Raw genomic sequence first — 15307 nt, 5'->3', positions numbered from 1 at the left:
GTTCTCATTAATAATGTGTTTATATAGTCTAAAATGAAGTACAAACATAAAACTATGTGTTGAAAAAGATTATGACATTCTGACTTCAAACGAATGAGTTACAGTTTTAAGAAGATGAAAGATTGAATAGGTCTGAGCTCAAACATAAACACATCTCATACGGGCTAGTTAAAAAACGGTTCAGTGGCAACATAGAAGACAACCGGAGCTTCCAGGTCATATGAATATAATGCAAACTGTCCAAACAAGTTCATAAGGATGTAATGTGAGCAATCCAAAAAAGTTTAATGCTAATAGGTGGATAATAAAACTTAAGGGATTAAATGTGAACAAAAACCTAAACTATATTAACTACATCAATCAGTCATAAGAATGTAATATGAACAATCCAAACAAGTTCAATGGTAATATATGAACAAAAAATAACTTTAAGGACTAAACGTGAACACAACCTAAACTATGTTACCCTTATAAGTCATTATCCCCATATTTAACAATTAAAATGTTTCATTTTTCTTATTTAAGAGTTATCCATTGAACTCCATATCAATTGAATGCCAACATGACATATTAAAGTGGTAGAGTTAAGACATTTAATGTCAATTAGTCATGTCACCTCATTCAACTCTTCAATTAAACTATGCATTGTATATTAGTATTTATTTAATAGATGGAATAATTTAGCCCAAACGGTATCCGATGTTGCCTCCCTCCATGAGGTCGAAGGTTTAAGTCCCACTGTGAATATATGTGAAATAATATAAGAATAGTTTAGTATATATTTGTATTTGCCGTTCATTTTTTTTTATTTAATAGATTATAAGAAAGATTTTAGCTTCAGTGGTTCAAAATTCTTTATAAAACTTTGATGGACTAACAAAGTTGATCTTGACGGCTTCAATACATTGGAAATATCTATAAGCAAATATGTTTACAACACAAGATTGATTCAAGTTACATTGGCATGTGAAATTAAGAATTTGAGTTGAAATCTTATAATATTTGTTTGTCTTTTAGTATTTATATTTTATGTATTTTGTGTTTTGTACATGCTTTTTTGAATGGTTAGTAGATGGTAATCTTTAAATAGAGTTCAGGTTCAATTGCGAGCATCTATTTCTTGAAATTTAAGTTATTCATGTGTAGGGCTGTAAACGAACCAAACGAACACGAACGGGGCTTGTTCATGTTCGTTCGTTTAAGTAACGGAACAAATGAACGAACACGAACGGTTAAACGTACGAGTTTTATTGTTCATGTTCGTTCGTTTAACAAATTACATTGTTCATGTTCGTTCGTTTATGTTCGTGAACATGCTAAACAAACGAACATAAACAAACAAACATAAACAAACAAACATAAACAAACATATATGAACATAAACGAACATATGATATAGTAATGTAATCAAACACAATTAAACATATATGAAGATAAAAGTAACTTATATGAACGAACATGAACAAACGTATACGAAGAATATAAACAAACGTTCACAAACATAATTGAACGAACGAGACCATTGTTCATGTTCGTTCGTTTAACTAAACGAACGAGAATTTGTGTTCATGTTCGTTCGTTTATTAAATAAACGAACATAAACGAACTTCCCGCCGAACGGTTCACGAACAGTTCGTTGAACGTTCATTTCGTTTACAGCCCTATTCATGTCCACTAAACTACTAAAGATGTAATTAAAAAAAACATAATAATAATCATATAAAAGCGAGCTGTTGGCCCGATGGGCTGTAAAATGAAGCCGAGAAGGTATAAACCCGGTCCAGCTCATATGGGATGGCCCAAGTTATGTGAAACCCTAAAAGCTATAAACCTCGTCTTTCTTATAAACACGAAAACCCTTTTAATCACTGCCGTTTTCTAGACCTTCAATCTCTACTTTCAGACATGGTGAGTCTCCAATCTCTTTCAATTAATTCAATGACTTCTGGTTTTCTGATATGTTTCTGATCTGTATATATGGAAATTTGAAAAAAGTTGGATTTGAGAAGTGTTTGTGTAGTTGTTTGTTGTTTTGTTTCATCCATAAAACCCACAAGATTCGTCAACTCCTCTCTCTCTCGTTTTACTTGTTGATTCGTGGTTTTTGTTTATTTGAATCAAATCTTAATATGCGTTTATTTTTAATCACTTGAAGGCCCCAAAGAAAGGTGGAAAGGCGGTTGCAACCAAGAAGAAAACGGCGGTATGATCTGTGGATATTATTGGAATGATCTGTTCATCTTTACTGTCTATCTGCAATTCAAATTTGTTTAACGATATCTGTATATGTACATATTTTTTCTATACAGGAGAAGGTTGTGAATCCGTTGTTTGAGAAAAGGCCCAAACAATTTGGAATTGGTGGAGCATTGCCTCCTAAGAAGGATCTTCACAGGTTTGTGAGATGGCCACAAGTCGTTCGGATTCAGAGAAAGAGGAGGATCCTCAAGCAGCGTTTGAAGGTCCCACCTGCCTTGAATCAGTTTACCAAAACCCTCGACAAGAATCTTGGTAATATTGGGCGACTCTTATCATTTTTATGCTTGCTCTTAATGTCATAATCAACATGTCATTTTTCTTGCACATTTCATCTCAGTTCAAATGATATCACAGTATTTGCTTGAAAAGTTTTTTAAATCATTTGAATGTTTTTTGGACACTACTTTTCTTCTTTTTTAATTATGAAACATAGTTGCAAAACTTAGTGGACACCATATGTTGAATTATCATTCCTGCTTTTGGCATTCTATTCTTTAAACAAGCAGTACAAGATGAAAGCTTTACAATGTAATAAATGATTTTTTTCATGATTTAGCAAAACCCTTAGTGTGTAATGCGATATAAGATTTTTGAAGTATTGCAACTAAATATAAATAGTTTTTACTATTTGATCACTAATTTTATATTTGGTTGAGCTGTCATATCACACGATATTTATGTCTCTGTGATGTGATATGTAGCTACTACTTTGTTCAAGATGCTGCTCAAATATAGGCCAGAGGACAAAGCTGCAAAAAAAGAACGTCTTCTTAAAAGAGCCCAAGCTGAGACTGAAGGAAAGACAGTTGAGGCTAAGAAGCCTATTGTGGTGAAGTATGGACTTAACCACATCACTTATCTCATTGAGCAGGTTTGCTCTCAATTTTCTAACTTTTATAGCTCAATATCTCTCAATTCTATCTTTATTTACAAAGCTCTAAAATTTTATATGACTATGTTTCAGAACAAGGCTCAATTGGTTGTGATTGCTCATGATGTGGATCCCATTGAGTTGGTTGTCTGGCTTCCAGCATTGTGCAGAAAGATGGAAATCCCATACTGCATTGTTAAGGGGAAATCCAGACTTGGAACTGTAAGAACATGTTTCCTTTTTTCTTTCTCCATTAAGTTCTGTTTGGATAAATCATAGCTATTTGGGAAAATGACTTAATGGAGTTGTTTGAATGTATCAGATTGTACATCAGAAAACTGCAGCAGCTCTTTGCTTGACTACAGTGAAGAATGAAGACAAAATGGAGTTCAGCAGAATCTTGGAGGCTATCAAGGTTTGTTTGGTTTTTGATCAAGTAAAATGAATGATGGTTTATGTGTTGTGAATTAATGTGATTTGATTTGTTGGAATATTTTAGGCGAACTTCAATGACAAGTATGAAGAGTATAGGAAGAAGTGGGGTGGAGGAATAATGGGTTCCAAATCCCAGGCGAAAACAAAGGCAAAGGAAAGGGTTTTGGCCAAGGAAGCTGCTCAGAGGTTGAATTAGAGAAACCCTTTTTGTAATGGAGAGCTTTGCATTTAGAAACATTTCTTGTTTTTAGAACATTCTATCTGGTTTTTGACTTTTGGAACTTGATACTTGCTGTTTGACTTTTTTTAATGCCAACTTATTCAAATTTTGTCATCTATGTCCCATTCTGTTATCAGAAAAAAATCAGAGCGTATGCAGTTGATAGAATTAAGTTGAAATTTTGCGAATCAAGTTGACCATAATCCAATATAAATTGGCAAGAAAATTAAAGTTTTGTTTGAAATCGTTTATTACCCTTATCCCAAAGATCTTAAATCTGATGCATGTCAAAGACTTTAGACCGATTTCGTTGATTGGTATGCAATATAAGATTATTGCTCTAATGTTGGCTAAGGTGGTTTGTAAATAGGTCATCGTGAGCAAAGTGCATTTGTGAAGGGGAGACGGATTTTGGGTGGTCTTCTTATAGTGAGCGGGATTATTTATTGATACAAAAAAGAGGAAAAACTTGTGATCTTCAAAGTAGACTTCGAAAAAGCATATAATTCGCTATGCTATGATTATTTGGATCATGGGATGGTGACTTTTGGATTTGGGATGAAATGGAGAGAGTGGATTCCCTTATCCCCTTTTCTGTTTATGGTGGCTATAGAAGGGTTGCATATTGCAATTTATGAGAGTGTCATGGATAACAAGATTAAGGGTGCGGCGATTAAAAGTAGTAGATTCAATATGTCACACATTTTTTTATGCCGATGATGTGGTATTTTTGTCTGAGTGATGTCATGTCGGTGTTGATAATATTGTCCAAGTTTTGAATGACTTATATGGAGTTAGAGTTAGTTAGGAGGAAGTTAATGGGATGAAGTTAGGGACAGGCGTGCCTAGTGTATTCTTCCTTTTCATGCATTTGGGGCTATCTATGGGGACTAGTATAGATCGTATGGGGAACTGGAGTACTTTAGTGTAATGGTTTAGATGTAATTTATCTAAGTGGAAGGTGAATACGCTCTCTATCGGGGTAGGCTGACTTTAATCAAATAAGTCTTAGGAAGTCTAGGGATTCTATACATGTCTTTATATAGGGTACTTTAAGGTGTTTTGAAAACTCTTGAGCAACTTCATTCATTTTTCTTTTGGTATGGTGAAGAAGATGAGAAGAAGATGGCGTGGGTGGCTTAGGATAGAATATGTGCTAGTGTGGAAAAGGAGGTTTGGGTGTGGGAAGTTTGGCTTCGTTCAACTTAGCTCTTCTTCAAATTATAGATAGAGGTTCTAGTATGAGGAAGGAGCGTTTTGCTCGAGATTGATTAAAGAAATCCATGGTGAGCGTGGCGGCTTGGAGTCAAGGGATTCGAGGTATTTGAAGACGTGGACGTTGGCGCATATAACTGGTTCCGTTAACTACTTGCATGATGGCAATATTATTTTGTATTCTACGTTGAAATACAAACTTGCTAGTGAAGATAAGCTTCATTTTTGGAGAGATGAGGCTGGGAAATCAACAGTTTTGGGTATGTTTTTGGAGATTGTTTCAGCTCTAAATTGAGTCAGAATGTCGCATTTTGGATTGTCGTGTCGTGATGGTGTTGTTTGGAGGTAGATGTAGGGAGAGAGATAGGGGGGGGGGGGGGGGGGATCAGAGGAAGAACAATTCCATCAATTGATCTTCGAGTTGCAAAATGTGATGTTTTTGGATGATACATACCCTTTGTCTTGGGCTTAAGACCCGACTGGAGCTTTCTCGGTTGGGGTGACTAGGCACCATATTGACTCGATAATGATCCAAGGTACCAAGTGGCTACTAGATGGTGTAGATGAGTTTAAAGGAAAGTCAATATATTCATTTGGCGAGAGGTTTTAGACAAGTTTTCAACTAGATTTGCTTTGTCTAGTAGAGGGTTAGAGTTGGATTAGATTCGGTGCGTAGTTTGTGATAGGCGGGTCGAAACTATCAATCACATGTTATTTTCTTGTCTTGTAGTGGTAGAGGTATGGAGGGCTATTTGGAAGTGGTGTCATTTTGTGGTCGATTTCGTAGTGGTTATCTTGAGTGGATGATAATAATATGATACAGTTGCAAAAAGAGAGACCGGAGGTTGTGGTTATAACCACCTGTTGAATGCTGTCACGTTACAGAAATTACGTCCTTTTTGGTAATGGAAAGTTGCGAAAGAGTGATTTAGTTGATAATATAGTTATGTTTTCCTTACGATGTTTGTGCTTTAGAAGACCCAATTGTAATGTCAGTTGGGTTAATTAGTTAAAAGACCATTTGTAATTATTTTTTCTAGTTCTTTGCTAGACATGAGAATAGTTTTTCTTTACTGTTGAAGAAAAACTATCTATATATTTGGCCTTCATTGATGATTTTACATCTATAAACAGAAATTGCCAAACACTAAAAAACAACTTATTGGCTTATAGTTTGATATTGGATAAGCTAATCCAAACTTTCTTTGGCTGGTTCGGTCCATCTCTCTAGTACTAGACGATCTGCCTTGGAGGTTATTGTTATGGTGACATGTTGGCTTATTTGGAATTTTAGAAATAGACTTGTCTTTGATGATCATGGATTCGAAGGAGTTCTTTAAAAGATTTCATTGTTAATCATTCTTTTTTCCTAGTCTGATAGTAGGAATAAACGTCTTAACGTTAGATGGATGGATTGGCTTTAAACCCTATTAAGTCTATTCCAATGTAATTGTTTGTTAGTTATTGCTAACTTTTGTTAATAAAAACCATCCATATCTTAAAAAAACACTAGCAAAGGTAATAAACACTTTTATAAATAAACATAAGTTGTTTAAATAAGCAATCTAAAACAACTCCTTACCAAATAAATGTATGGAAATACAAAATAAATAGAAAGCAACAACGATTCAATAGATTAATGCATTCAACTACTAACATTGCAAATTTATTTTTCTAGACTCATTGACTACTATTACAATCTATAAAAAATCAATCCTAAAAGATTTACCCATATCAAGAAAGATTGATCGTTTTGAAATCTTATTTGTTGCCTTAGGTTGCCTGGTAGGATTTATTTTACATACAATACTAGTTTGTAGTTACAATTTGATTAATATTGCTGTGATTGATGGTGTAACTCAATGTAAGTTCGGACATTTCTAACGTAAATGTGACCAATAATTTATATAGCAAATGCCCCTTAAAGGGAAATACTTACACATTAGGCAACATTTTCTTACCTGTCACCTATGAACATAAACCACCAAATCCAGCCGGTGGTGAACAAAGTAGACAAAACAAAGAGTGGAAAATCATGCTCTCAATTTTTAATGAGGCTGAAGGAATGCCTTGGGGAGGTTTGAAATCTAGCATTGATATCCTATGTGGCCAACTCAATTGACATGACAATTAGAAATGTCTTCCTAAATGCATATCACAAGGTTTTGATGTTGGAATTTGATTAAGTATTTGAGATCTAGGACATGGAAAAATAGAAAAATGGAAAGTTTTTTCTGGGAAACATGTAAAGTCTATAGAACGTCTGATTTCGAATAGAGTTTAGATAAGGCTTTAACGTGCAATTATGAGTTAATCGTGAATGATTTGAAAATACAAGTCATGATAAATGGGCAAAAGGTATGCTTCCATAGTGTATAATATAATAAAATAACCTTTAATATTTTTGATGCCATTTACATGTTATTAATTGATGACTGAAATGTAATGATAATGACTCATTGAGGTTTTTCGTGGCATGATGCAATCCTGGTATTCTCAACACCATGATGGTGCAAGTAAATATATTAGCATCTACATGTAATATACATTTTAACATTTTTTGACGAGAATCCTAATATCTTATGCAATGAAACTTTATAATGAAATCAACCCTTATGTACAACTGAAGCTTGTAAGGAGGATGGTTGACTATGGAGCTTGAAAGGAGGATGGATGACTATGGACCTTGGAAGGTATACTCTATTAAGAATCACATCAATATACATGATATTACTTATACTGTAATACATGTCGTAAATGACTCTACGATATACCATGTGCTCATACGATTTTGGTCATGAAATCACTTTCAGATTCCATTAATTTTTTTTTTCACGATATGGTCTATCAATTTGCATACAAAATGGAAACGATACATCCTCTTCAACTTCGTATGAAAATGAAATGTCCAATGAAACGCTGATCATTAAGCTCCCAAGACTAACACCAAAGAAACCACTTGCAATTTTATGTTTATGTAATCAAATTATTTGTTTTTTATGATTACATTGTCATGGTATTTACTTTTTAATCGCAAACTCCCCAAATTCCAACAAATGAGGTTATAGTTGTGAAATACGAAGAAGGTTATTGTTCAATACTTAACCCATTTTCCAATGTCTTACCTCATCATACAAATTTTCATCGTGGTAGACCACTTCCACCAATGATACCCGAATATATTTTCGAAGCTATACAAAGTTGTGAAGAAGTACAAGAGCAGGGGAGGATATGAAAGGCCTAGTATGCTCAAGAGTCATATTAAAATGATATTACTAAATAACATATGATACTAATGGGTCACACTAACAACAACTTGATACAATTGCTTATTTATTAGAAATTGATTTTAATAAAAATTCAATAAAACTCTTATAATTAAATTGAAAATTATTTATTTCATGGAAATAATAAATTCCATTAGCAAGCAACTTTATATATATATATATATATATATATATATATATATATATATATATATATATATATATATATATATATATATATATATATATAACGCCCGTGTTTCTAGGCTAGACATTAATATTGACATAATAGTCTAGGTTAACCTTTGTAACTCATTTAGAAGAAATGAAAAAGAATTATGTGAATATTATGTGAAAATTATGTGTTTTATGCTTAATTATTAGGGTTTAAATAATTAAGAATAAAAATGAGCGTCAAAATTAAATATTAGATAAAGCCGATATCTATTAAGAAACTTGTAGTGGGCGTGACAAGGATTACGAATATATAAAGAATACCGAAATCCGAGTTATAACGAAGAAGTTATGACCTGTCGAAGTTTCGCGACAAAACCGGCATGGGGCCGAATGTCGTAAAAAGTGAGTTTTTGATAAACTACTTTTTGGCCTTAGTGATCTAAACGAAACTCGTAGTATTTGTTAAACCGAGAGTAGGTATAAAAAGAACGCCCAAATCTGACTTCGTATGAGGAAGTTATGATTTTTCGAAGTTTCAGCTAAGCAGTAGACAGCTAAAAACTTGAATTTTAGATCGAGCGATTTTTAGCCGACACGACCTAAATGAGAATCAAAGGTCTCGTCATTAGTAGCACAACGGTAAAAAGTCTGACGAAAACGGACGTCGGATGAAGAAGTTATGAATTTTTAACGGATTTCCTGTCCCGGTCTGTTAAAAATAATAATTTAAAAATTAAAGTCAAAATTAGCCGACGAAGTCTAAACGAAAGTTGTAGAGCGTAATGCGTAATTTTATCTACGCGTGCATATAAAGAATGTCAAAAACGGAGCTCGTATGCGAAAGTTATGGATTTTAGAAGTTTTGGCGCGAAAACCGAGAAATTTCGCATAGGTGGCTTCGGCCACGTCACCTTCGCTTAGAGCATGCCACGTGTCCGAAATTTGGATGAGTCATCCGAGCTGCTGAGTCATCCGAAGGGGTCCACTAGGAGTCCGACGCGTGACCCATTCCTCGTGTTCGAGTCTCGCAGGAGGAGCCACGTCCGAAGCCTCGGACTAGACCGCGGTCCAATCAGGAGGCGATAGCGAGCCCCTCGCACGCGCAACCCATGTGAGAGCCACCTGCGCACCCTCGCCCAGCAGCTGCCACATACCCTCGCCTGATGACTCCTCCCTTCTAACCGACTTCGGACTCCCCTATAAATAGAGGGCTTGCGAGCCTTCTCGGGTAGTTTTGGAATTTTGCCATATTTAGCCCATTTTTCCATTTTTCCATATTTTCTTCATTTTAATATTTCCCAAAGCCCCGGTATCGATTATAACCCCCGGAATACGCCACGAAGAGCCCGAGAAGCTCAGAAAATTTATCTTTTCGGTTTCGAAGCCCGACCCTTGCAGAGCCCGGTTTCTGAATAAAACTCCCAGTTTTATTAGAAACGATCATTTTAGGCAACGAAGTGCTGCCCGGTTATCGTTAAATCAAGTGAGTGTGTAGTTACTTTCACCTTACACATATATATGAAGTATTTTTTTTTTAAAATACGTGCTATGTGTAATTATATTGATTGTTTAATTAAGGTGACTGTTGAATAGATGTTTTATACAAATTTTAAACTGTATATATATTTTTATCTACAAATATGTTGGGTAAAACATGGGTAGATGAATTAGATGATGTGTGATGAAATAAAAGTGATGAGAGGTATCGATGTTTAAGATGATCTAGTCATCTAGCAGAGTATAGACAACGGCCACAGACTATTTTAGATAGTCTAGTGGAACGTTAGTAGACTTGTAATCGGTACGTATGTTTGAACTATGTGTTCATCCGTTAGTTCTTCTTTTTGACACTATTACGTGTCGGGGTACGGGAGCGCACGGGAGTACTTTATCAGTATTTTCCCTATGCTTTTATTTGGAAGAGCTTTGGAGTCTTTGTTCTTTTATGAAGTGATCGGACGAGCTTCATGAGTTAGTGATATAGATCATAAGTTGAGAGTGAATGGTGAAATATGAGAAAAGCCCTTACTCAAACGTTGGCGTGAGTGGTGCAATATGAGAAAAGCCCTTACCCAAACGTTGACCCTCGTCATTCAGCAGAGTATGGACGACAACCATGGACTGTTCTAGACGGTCTGTGGAACACTAGCAGGCTCGCAACCTGTAGGTGTTAATGGACTTGAGTGTTCATTCGTTGTACTCTATTCCCCTAATGAGTGCCTTTAGGGCATGTATGGCTGGGGAAACCCCTTAGTATGTTCATCAGCTGTATGGAAAACCCATTGACATGTATTGCGGGGGGGGGGGGGGGGGGGGAACACCCGTGGGAAATACCGTCGATGAATAAGAGCTATGGACTTAGCATATGGAAAACCCATTGACATGTATTGCGGGGAGGAACTCCCGTGGGAAATACTGTCGATAAATAAGAGCTATGGACCTAGCACATGGCAAGGATGTGACTTCATGTCTTATTTGACATAAATTGCAGAGGGAAGCAATGTTGTCACTTTATAGGTTGTTTTATGTTAGGATGTCTTGTTTGACATAACTTGCTGAGGGAAAGCAATGTTGTCACACCGATGTTTGTTTTATTTGACATAACTTGCTGAGGAACCCCCAAAGCAATGTTGTCACCCCTAGTGATAATCCTTAGGCTAGGTCCCTTGTGATAGTTGTTTTAGGGACGTAAAGTGAGGATAATGGGAATGGGTAATTAGGGTTATTTTGGTTGATGAAATTAATAAATTTATTGATTGAGAACTTAATAAGTTTATTATTTTATGTGGGTTGAAAACCCTATATGCTCACCAGGCATCCAAGCCTGACCCACTCAGTTTGTTTGTATCACAGGTATCAATACGAAGTTGCTTTACACTGAGAGATTAAAAGAGAAGTAGATCACTAGTGTAAATGAATGTAAGTTTTGTTTATGCTTATGTTTTTGTATTGACAATGACATCCCAATGGTTTTAGTGAATAAAATACATTTCTTCGGAGATGATTTGATAACATTTTTATCATGTTTTTCTGGGAATAAATTCCGCAACACTTTTAATCAAATGATTACTCTGATTTTATTCTGAAAAGCATAAAAGAAATCGGTCTTTTCTGGCCGTGAAATTGGGGATGTCACAGTTGGTATCAGAGCATTAGTTTAAGCGAACTAGGAATTTGTAGGATTTCTAGACTTAAACTTAGAATGTTAAGCGATGATTGTGAGTTGAGTGTGTCTATTATATTTTAGGTAGTACACCTAAATTGACACAAGCACTAGTTTATTTTAGGAAGGATGCCTAAAATGCTTTTATGTGCTAAATGTTTTGTGTTATAGCTATAATGATGCTATTATATGTTCGGATCTATGGTTTGTTGCCAACCGGATCTGGAAACCTTATGTGTGTAGGATTCTAAGCGTATGATTACGAGATTAGAACTAACATGTAAACGTTTCGAAGTGATAAGGAAAGTTATACGTCAATCGTAAATAAAGCTTTCCTATCTTAAGTTCTTGCCCAGTACACCGAACGTCTGCTTGGGTGTACAAAACCTTATGGTGAAGACTCATAGAGAATTGAGTAAATGGAGGAAATGAAAGGCTTATGATAGTGAATGACACCTATCGGAAGATATCGTAAGAGTGGTGTCTTGCCTTTAGTTTATGTCTGATAAAATAACGGAACGTTTAGAGGAGTATGGTACGTCTGAAGTACACCTTTGATTGGCAGGATGATGGAACGATTGGTGTAATTCTTGAAGTTGTCCCCTAATCTGGAATTTCGATCACCAACCAAGTTGAAGTAGAATTGATGATTGAAGATACGCATGGAAGAAGTCCTAGTAGAGTCTAGGAATTTTTTTAATGATTATTTGGACACATTCGTATGTGTTAAGTTGTTTTGTGATTTTAGGACTTGGGGACTGCGAGACAATACTTGGGACGAGTATAAGTAAGTGTGAATAGTAGTAGAGATCTATACTACTGGAAGCACAGGACTCACACTTGGATCAGGGAAAGTCACAAGGTTACCAAAGAACTCGTAATTGATTCCGTCTTATTCTAGTCTGTCGTTACCATCGTTTCGGTAATGACTAAGAAGATGATTGTTATTCCGACCCTAGTGGTCATATCAAATTGAGTCCGACTACGATAAGTTTGTTATGTGGTTCAGAGAACCAAGTTCGATGTAGCAGTTGACTTAAGCCGAATTGAAGTAAAGGCTGATCAAAGCGATCAATAGAAGTATCGCGTTCGTTGTTAAAGAAGTTGGGTTAGGTTGTGTTCTGACCCAAAGGGATAAAGTGATAGCGTATGCATTGAGGCAATTGAAGGAGCATGAAAAGAACTACCCCACTCAGGATCTGGAGTTGGCAGTGGTAGTATTCGCCTTAAAGATAGGGAGGCACTATCTTTATGGTACTGAATGCAAACTTTTCACTAATCATAAGAGTTTTCAATATCTCTTTAATCAGAAGGAATTGAACATGAGACAGCGGCGCTGGCTAGAACTACTCAAGGACTTACAACTGTGAGATACTTTACCACCCTGGTAAAGCAAATGTTGTTGCTGATGTTCTCAGTCAGAAGGTAAATCTTGAAAAGAGAAGGCCAAGAGCGCTGAGAATTGAAGTCGTCTCGACAATTGTGGAAAGTATAAAGAAAGCTCAGGAGGAAGCTTTAGAAAAGAATGACCGAAAGGAGGAACGTTTGGGAAAAACGTTGGTGTTTGATACAAACGGTCAAGGATTGAAGGTATTCAAAGATAGGATTTGGGTACCTAAGACGGGAGGAGTAAGAGATCTTCTGATGGAAGAAGCTCACAAGACCATGTACTCGATTCATCCCGGCAGTACAAAAATGTATAGGGATCTAAAACCCTATTACTGATGGCCGACGATGAAGCTCGATGTTGCTAAGTATGTGGCCGAGTGTGTAACATGTGCTAGGGTTAAGGCACAACATCAGAAACCGTATGGGAGTTTAGAACCTTTACCTGTACCCATGGGTAAATGGGAAGGTATCACTATGGATTTTGTGACTAAACTGCCCAGAACAAGGAACGGTCACGACATGATTTGGGTGGTCGTTGATCGCTTCACTAAGAGTGCGCATTTCATAGCAGCCAACGAGAAATGGTCTATGAATAAACTTGCAAATTCTTACGTGAAGGAAAGTGTGAGGCTTCACGGTGTTTCGTTAACGATTGTATCCAATCGTGACAACCGTTTTACCTCAAGGTTTTGGAGGAGTCTATAAGAGGAATTGGGTACCAAGTTGTGTTTGAATACAGCTTACCATCCACAAACCGATGGTCAGAGCGAACGAACAATTCAAACGTTGGAGGATATGCTGAGGGCATGTACCCTGGAATTCCAAGGTAACTGGGGTAAACACTTACCTCTAGTAGAATTTTCCTATAATGATAGTTTCCACTCGAACATCTAGATGGCACCTTATCATGCTTTGTATGGGGAAAAGTGTCGAATGCCGTCATGTTGGATGGAAGCTGGGGAAAAGCAGTTTATAGGACTTGAAATAGTTCATCAGACTGCTGAAAAGTTGAAAGTGATTAGGGAAAAGATGCTAGCTGCTCAAGAGAGCTATGATGACAAGAAAAGATAACCGATATCATTCGAAGTTGGAGATTCGGTTTTACTTAAAGTCTCGCCGTGAAAGAGACTTATAAGATTTGGTAAAAGGAAAAAAAAAGTTGAGTCCAAGGTTTATTGGACCATTTTAAGTTCTTCAGAGGATCGGGAATCAAGCTTACGAGCTAGAATTACCGGAAGAACTGGAGGGTATTTATAATACCTTCCATGTGTGTTATTTGAGAAAGTTCACGGGAGATGTGCCCGACATAATTCCCATTTCTGAATTAAGGTTGGATGAAAACAAGAGGTTGATTGAAGAACCTGAGGCAATCGTTGACCGTAAGACTAAGAAGTTGTGATGTAAAAATGGTCGATTTAGTGCTTGTGCGTTGGAAACATACGAATGGGCCAAATCTCACCTGGGAAACGGAGAGTGACATGATGAGTCGCTACCCGTATTTGTTTGCTGATGTGTGATTCCGGGGACGGAATCATTCTAAGGGGGAGAGAATTGTAACGCCCGTGTTTCTAGGCTAGACATTAATATTGACATAATAGTCTAGGTTAACCTTTGTAACTCATTTAGAAGAAATGGAAAGGAATTATGTGAATATTATGTGAAAATTATGTGTTTTATGCTTAATTATTAGGGTTTAAATAATTAAGAATAAAAATGAGCGTCAAAATTAAATATTAGATAAAGCCGATATCTATTAAGAAACTTGTAGTGGGCATGACAAGTATTACGGATATATAAAGATTACCGAAATCCGAGTTATAACGAAGAAGTTATGACCTGTCGAAGTTTCGCGACAAAACCGGCACGGGGCCGAATGTCGTAAAAAGTGAGTTTTTGATAAAATACTTTTTGGCCTTAGTGATCTAAACGAAACTCATAGTGTTCGTTAAACAGAGAGTAGGTATTAAAAGAACGCCCAAATCTGACTTCGTATGAGGAAGTTATGATTTTTCGAAGTTTCAGCTAAGCAGTAGACAGCTAAAAACTCGAATTTTAGATCGAGCGATTTTTAACCGACACGACCTAAATGAGAATCGAAGGTCTCGTCATTAGTAGCACAACGGTAAAAAGTCTGACGAAAAGGGACGTCGGATGAAGAAGTTATGAATTTTTAACGGATTTCCTGTCCCGGTCTGTTAAAAATAATAATTTAAAAATTAAAGTCAAAATTAGCCGACGAAGTCTAAACGAACGTTGTAGAGCGTAATTTTACCTACGCGTGCATATAAAGAATGTCAAAAACGGAGCTCGTA

General features: G+C 36.2%; 1 protein-coding gene across 2 annotated transcripts; it reads left to right on the top strand.

The window, feature by feature from the left end:
- The first annotated feature begins 1814 nt into the window (after positions 1 to 1814).
- LOC145162199 (large ribosomal subunit protein eL8z) lies at positions 1815 to 3899 on the top strand. Of its 2 annotated transcripts, XM_079081478.1 has the most exons (7): positions 1815 to 1908; positions 2156 to 2203; positions 2310 to 2511; positions 2961 to 3130; positions 3224 to 3352; positions 3453 to 3545; positions 3630 to 3899. In XM_079081478.1, exons 1-7 carry the CDS (start codon positions 1906 to 1908, stop codon positions 3759 to 3761), a joined length of 777 nt encoding a protein of 258 aa, XP_078937604.1. In that variant the 5' UTR covers positions 1815 to 1905; the 3' UTR covers positions 3762 to 3899. The 2 variants fall into 2 exon arrangements, with proteins under 2 accessions (XP_078937604.1, XP_078937564.1); XM_079081438.1 differs by having other exon boundaries at positions 2961 to 3352.
- The last annotated feature ends 11408 nt before the right edge of the window (positions 3900 to 15307 follow it).

Source organism: Lactuca virosa, chromosome 1, assembly GCF_052849685.1.
Source record: "Lactuca virosa cultivar CGN04683 chromosome 1, Lactuca_virosa_CGN04683_v6, whole genome shotgun sequence".
Classification (NCBI taxonomy): Eukaryota; Viridiplantae; Streptophyta; class Magnoliopsida; order Asterales; family Asteraceae; genus Lactuca; species Lactuca virosa.
The sequence above is the reverse complement of the archived record's forward strand: the minus strand, read 5'-3'. Positions and strand labels throughout refer to the sequence as shown.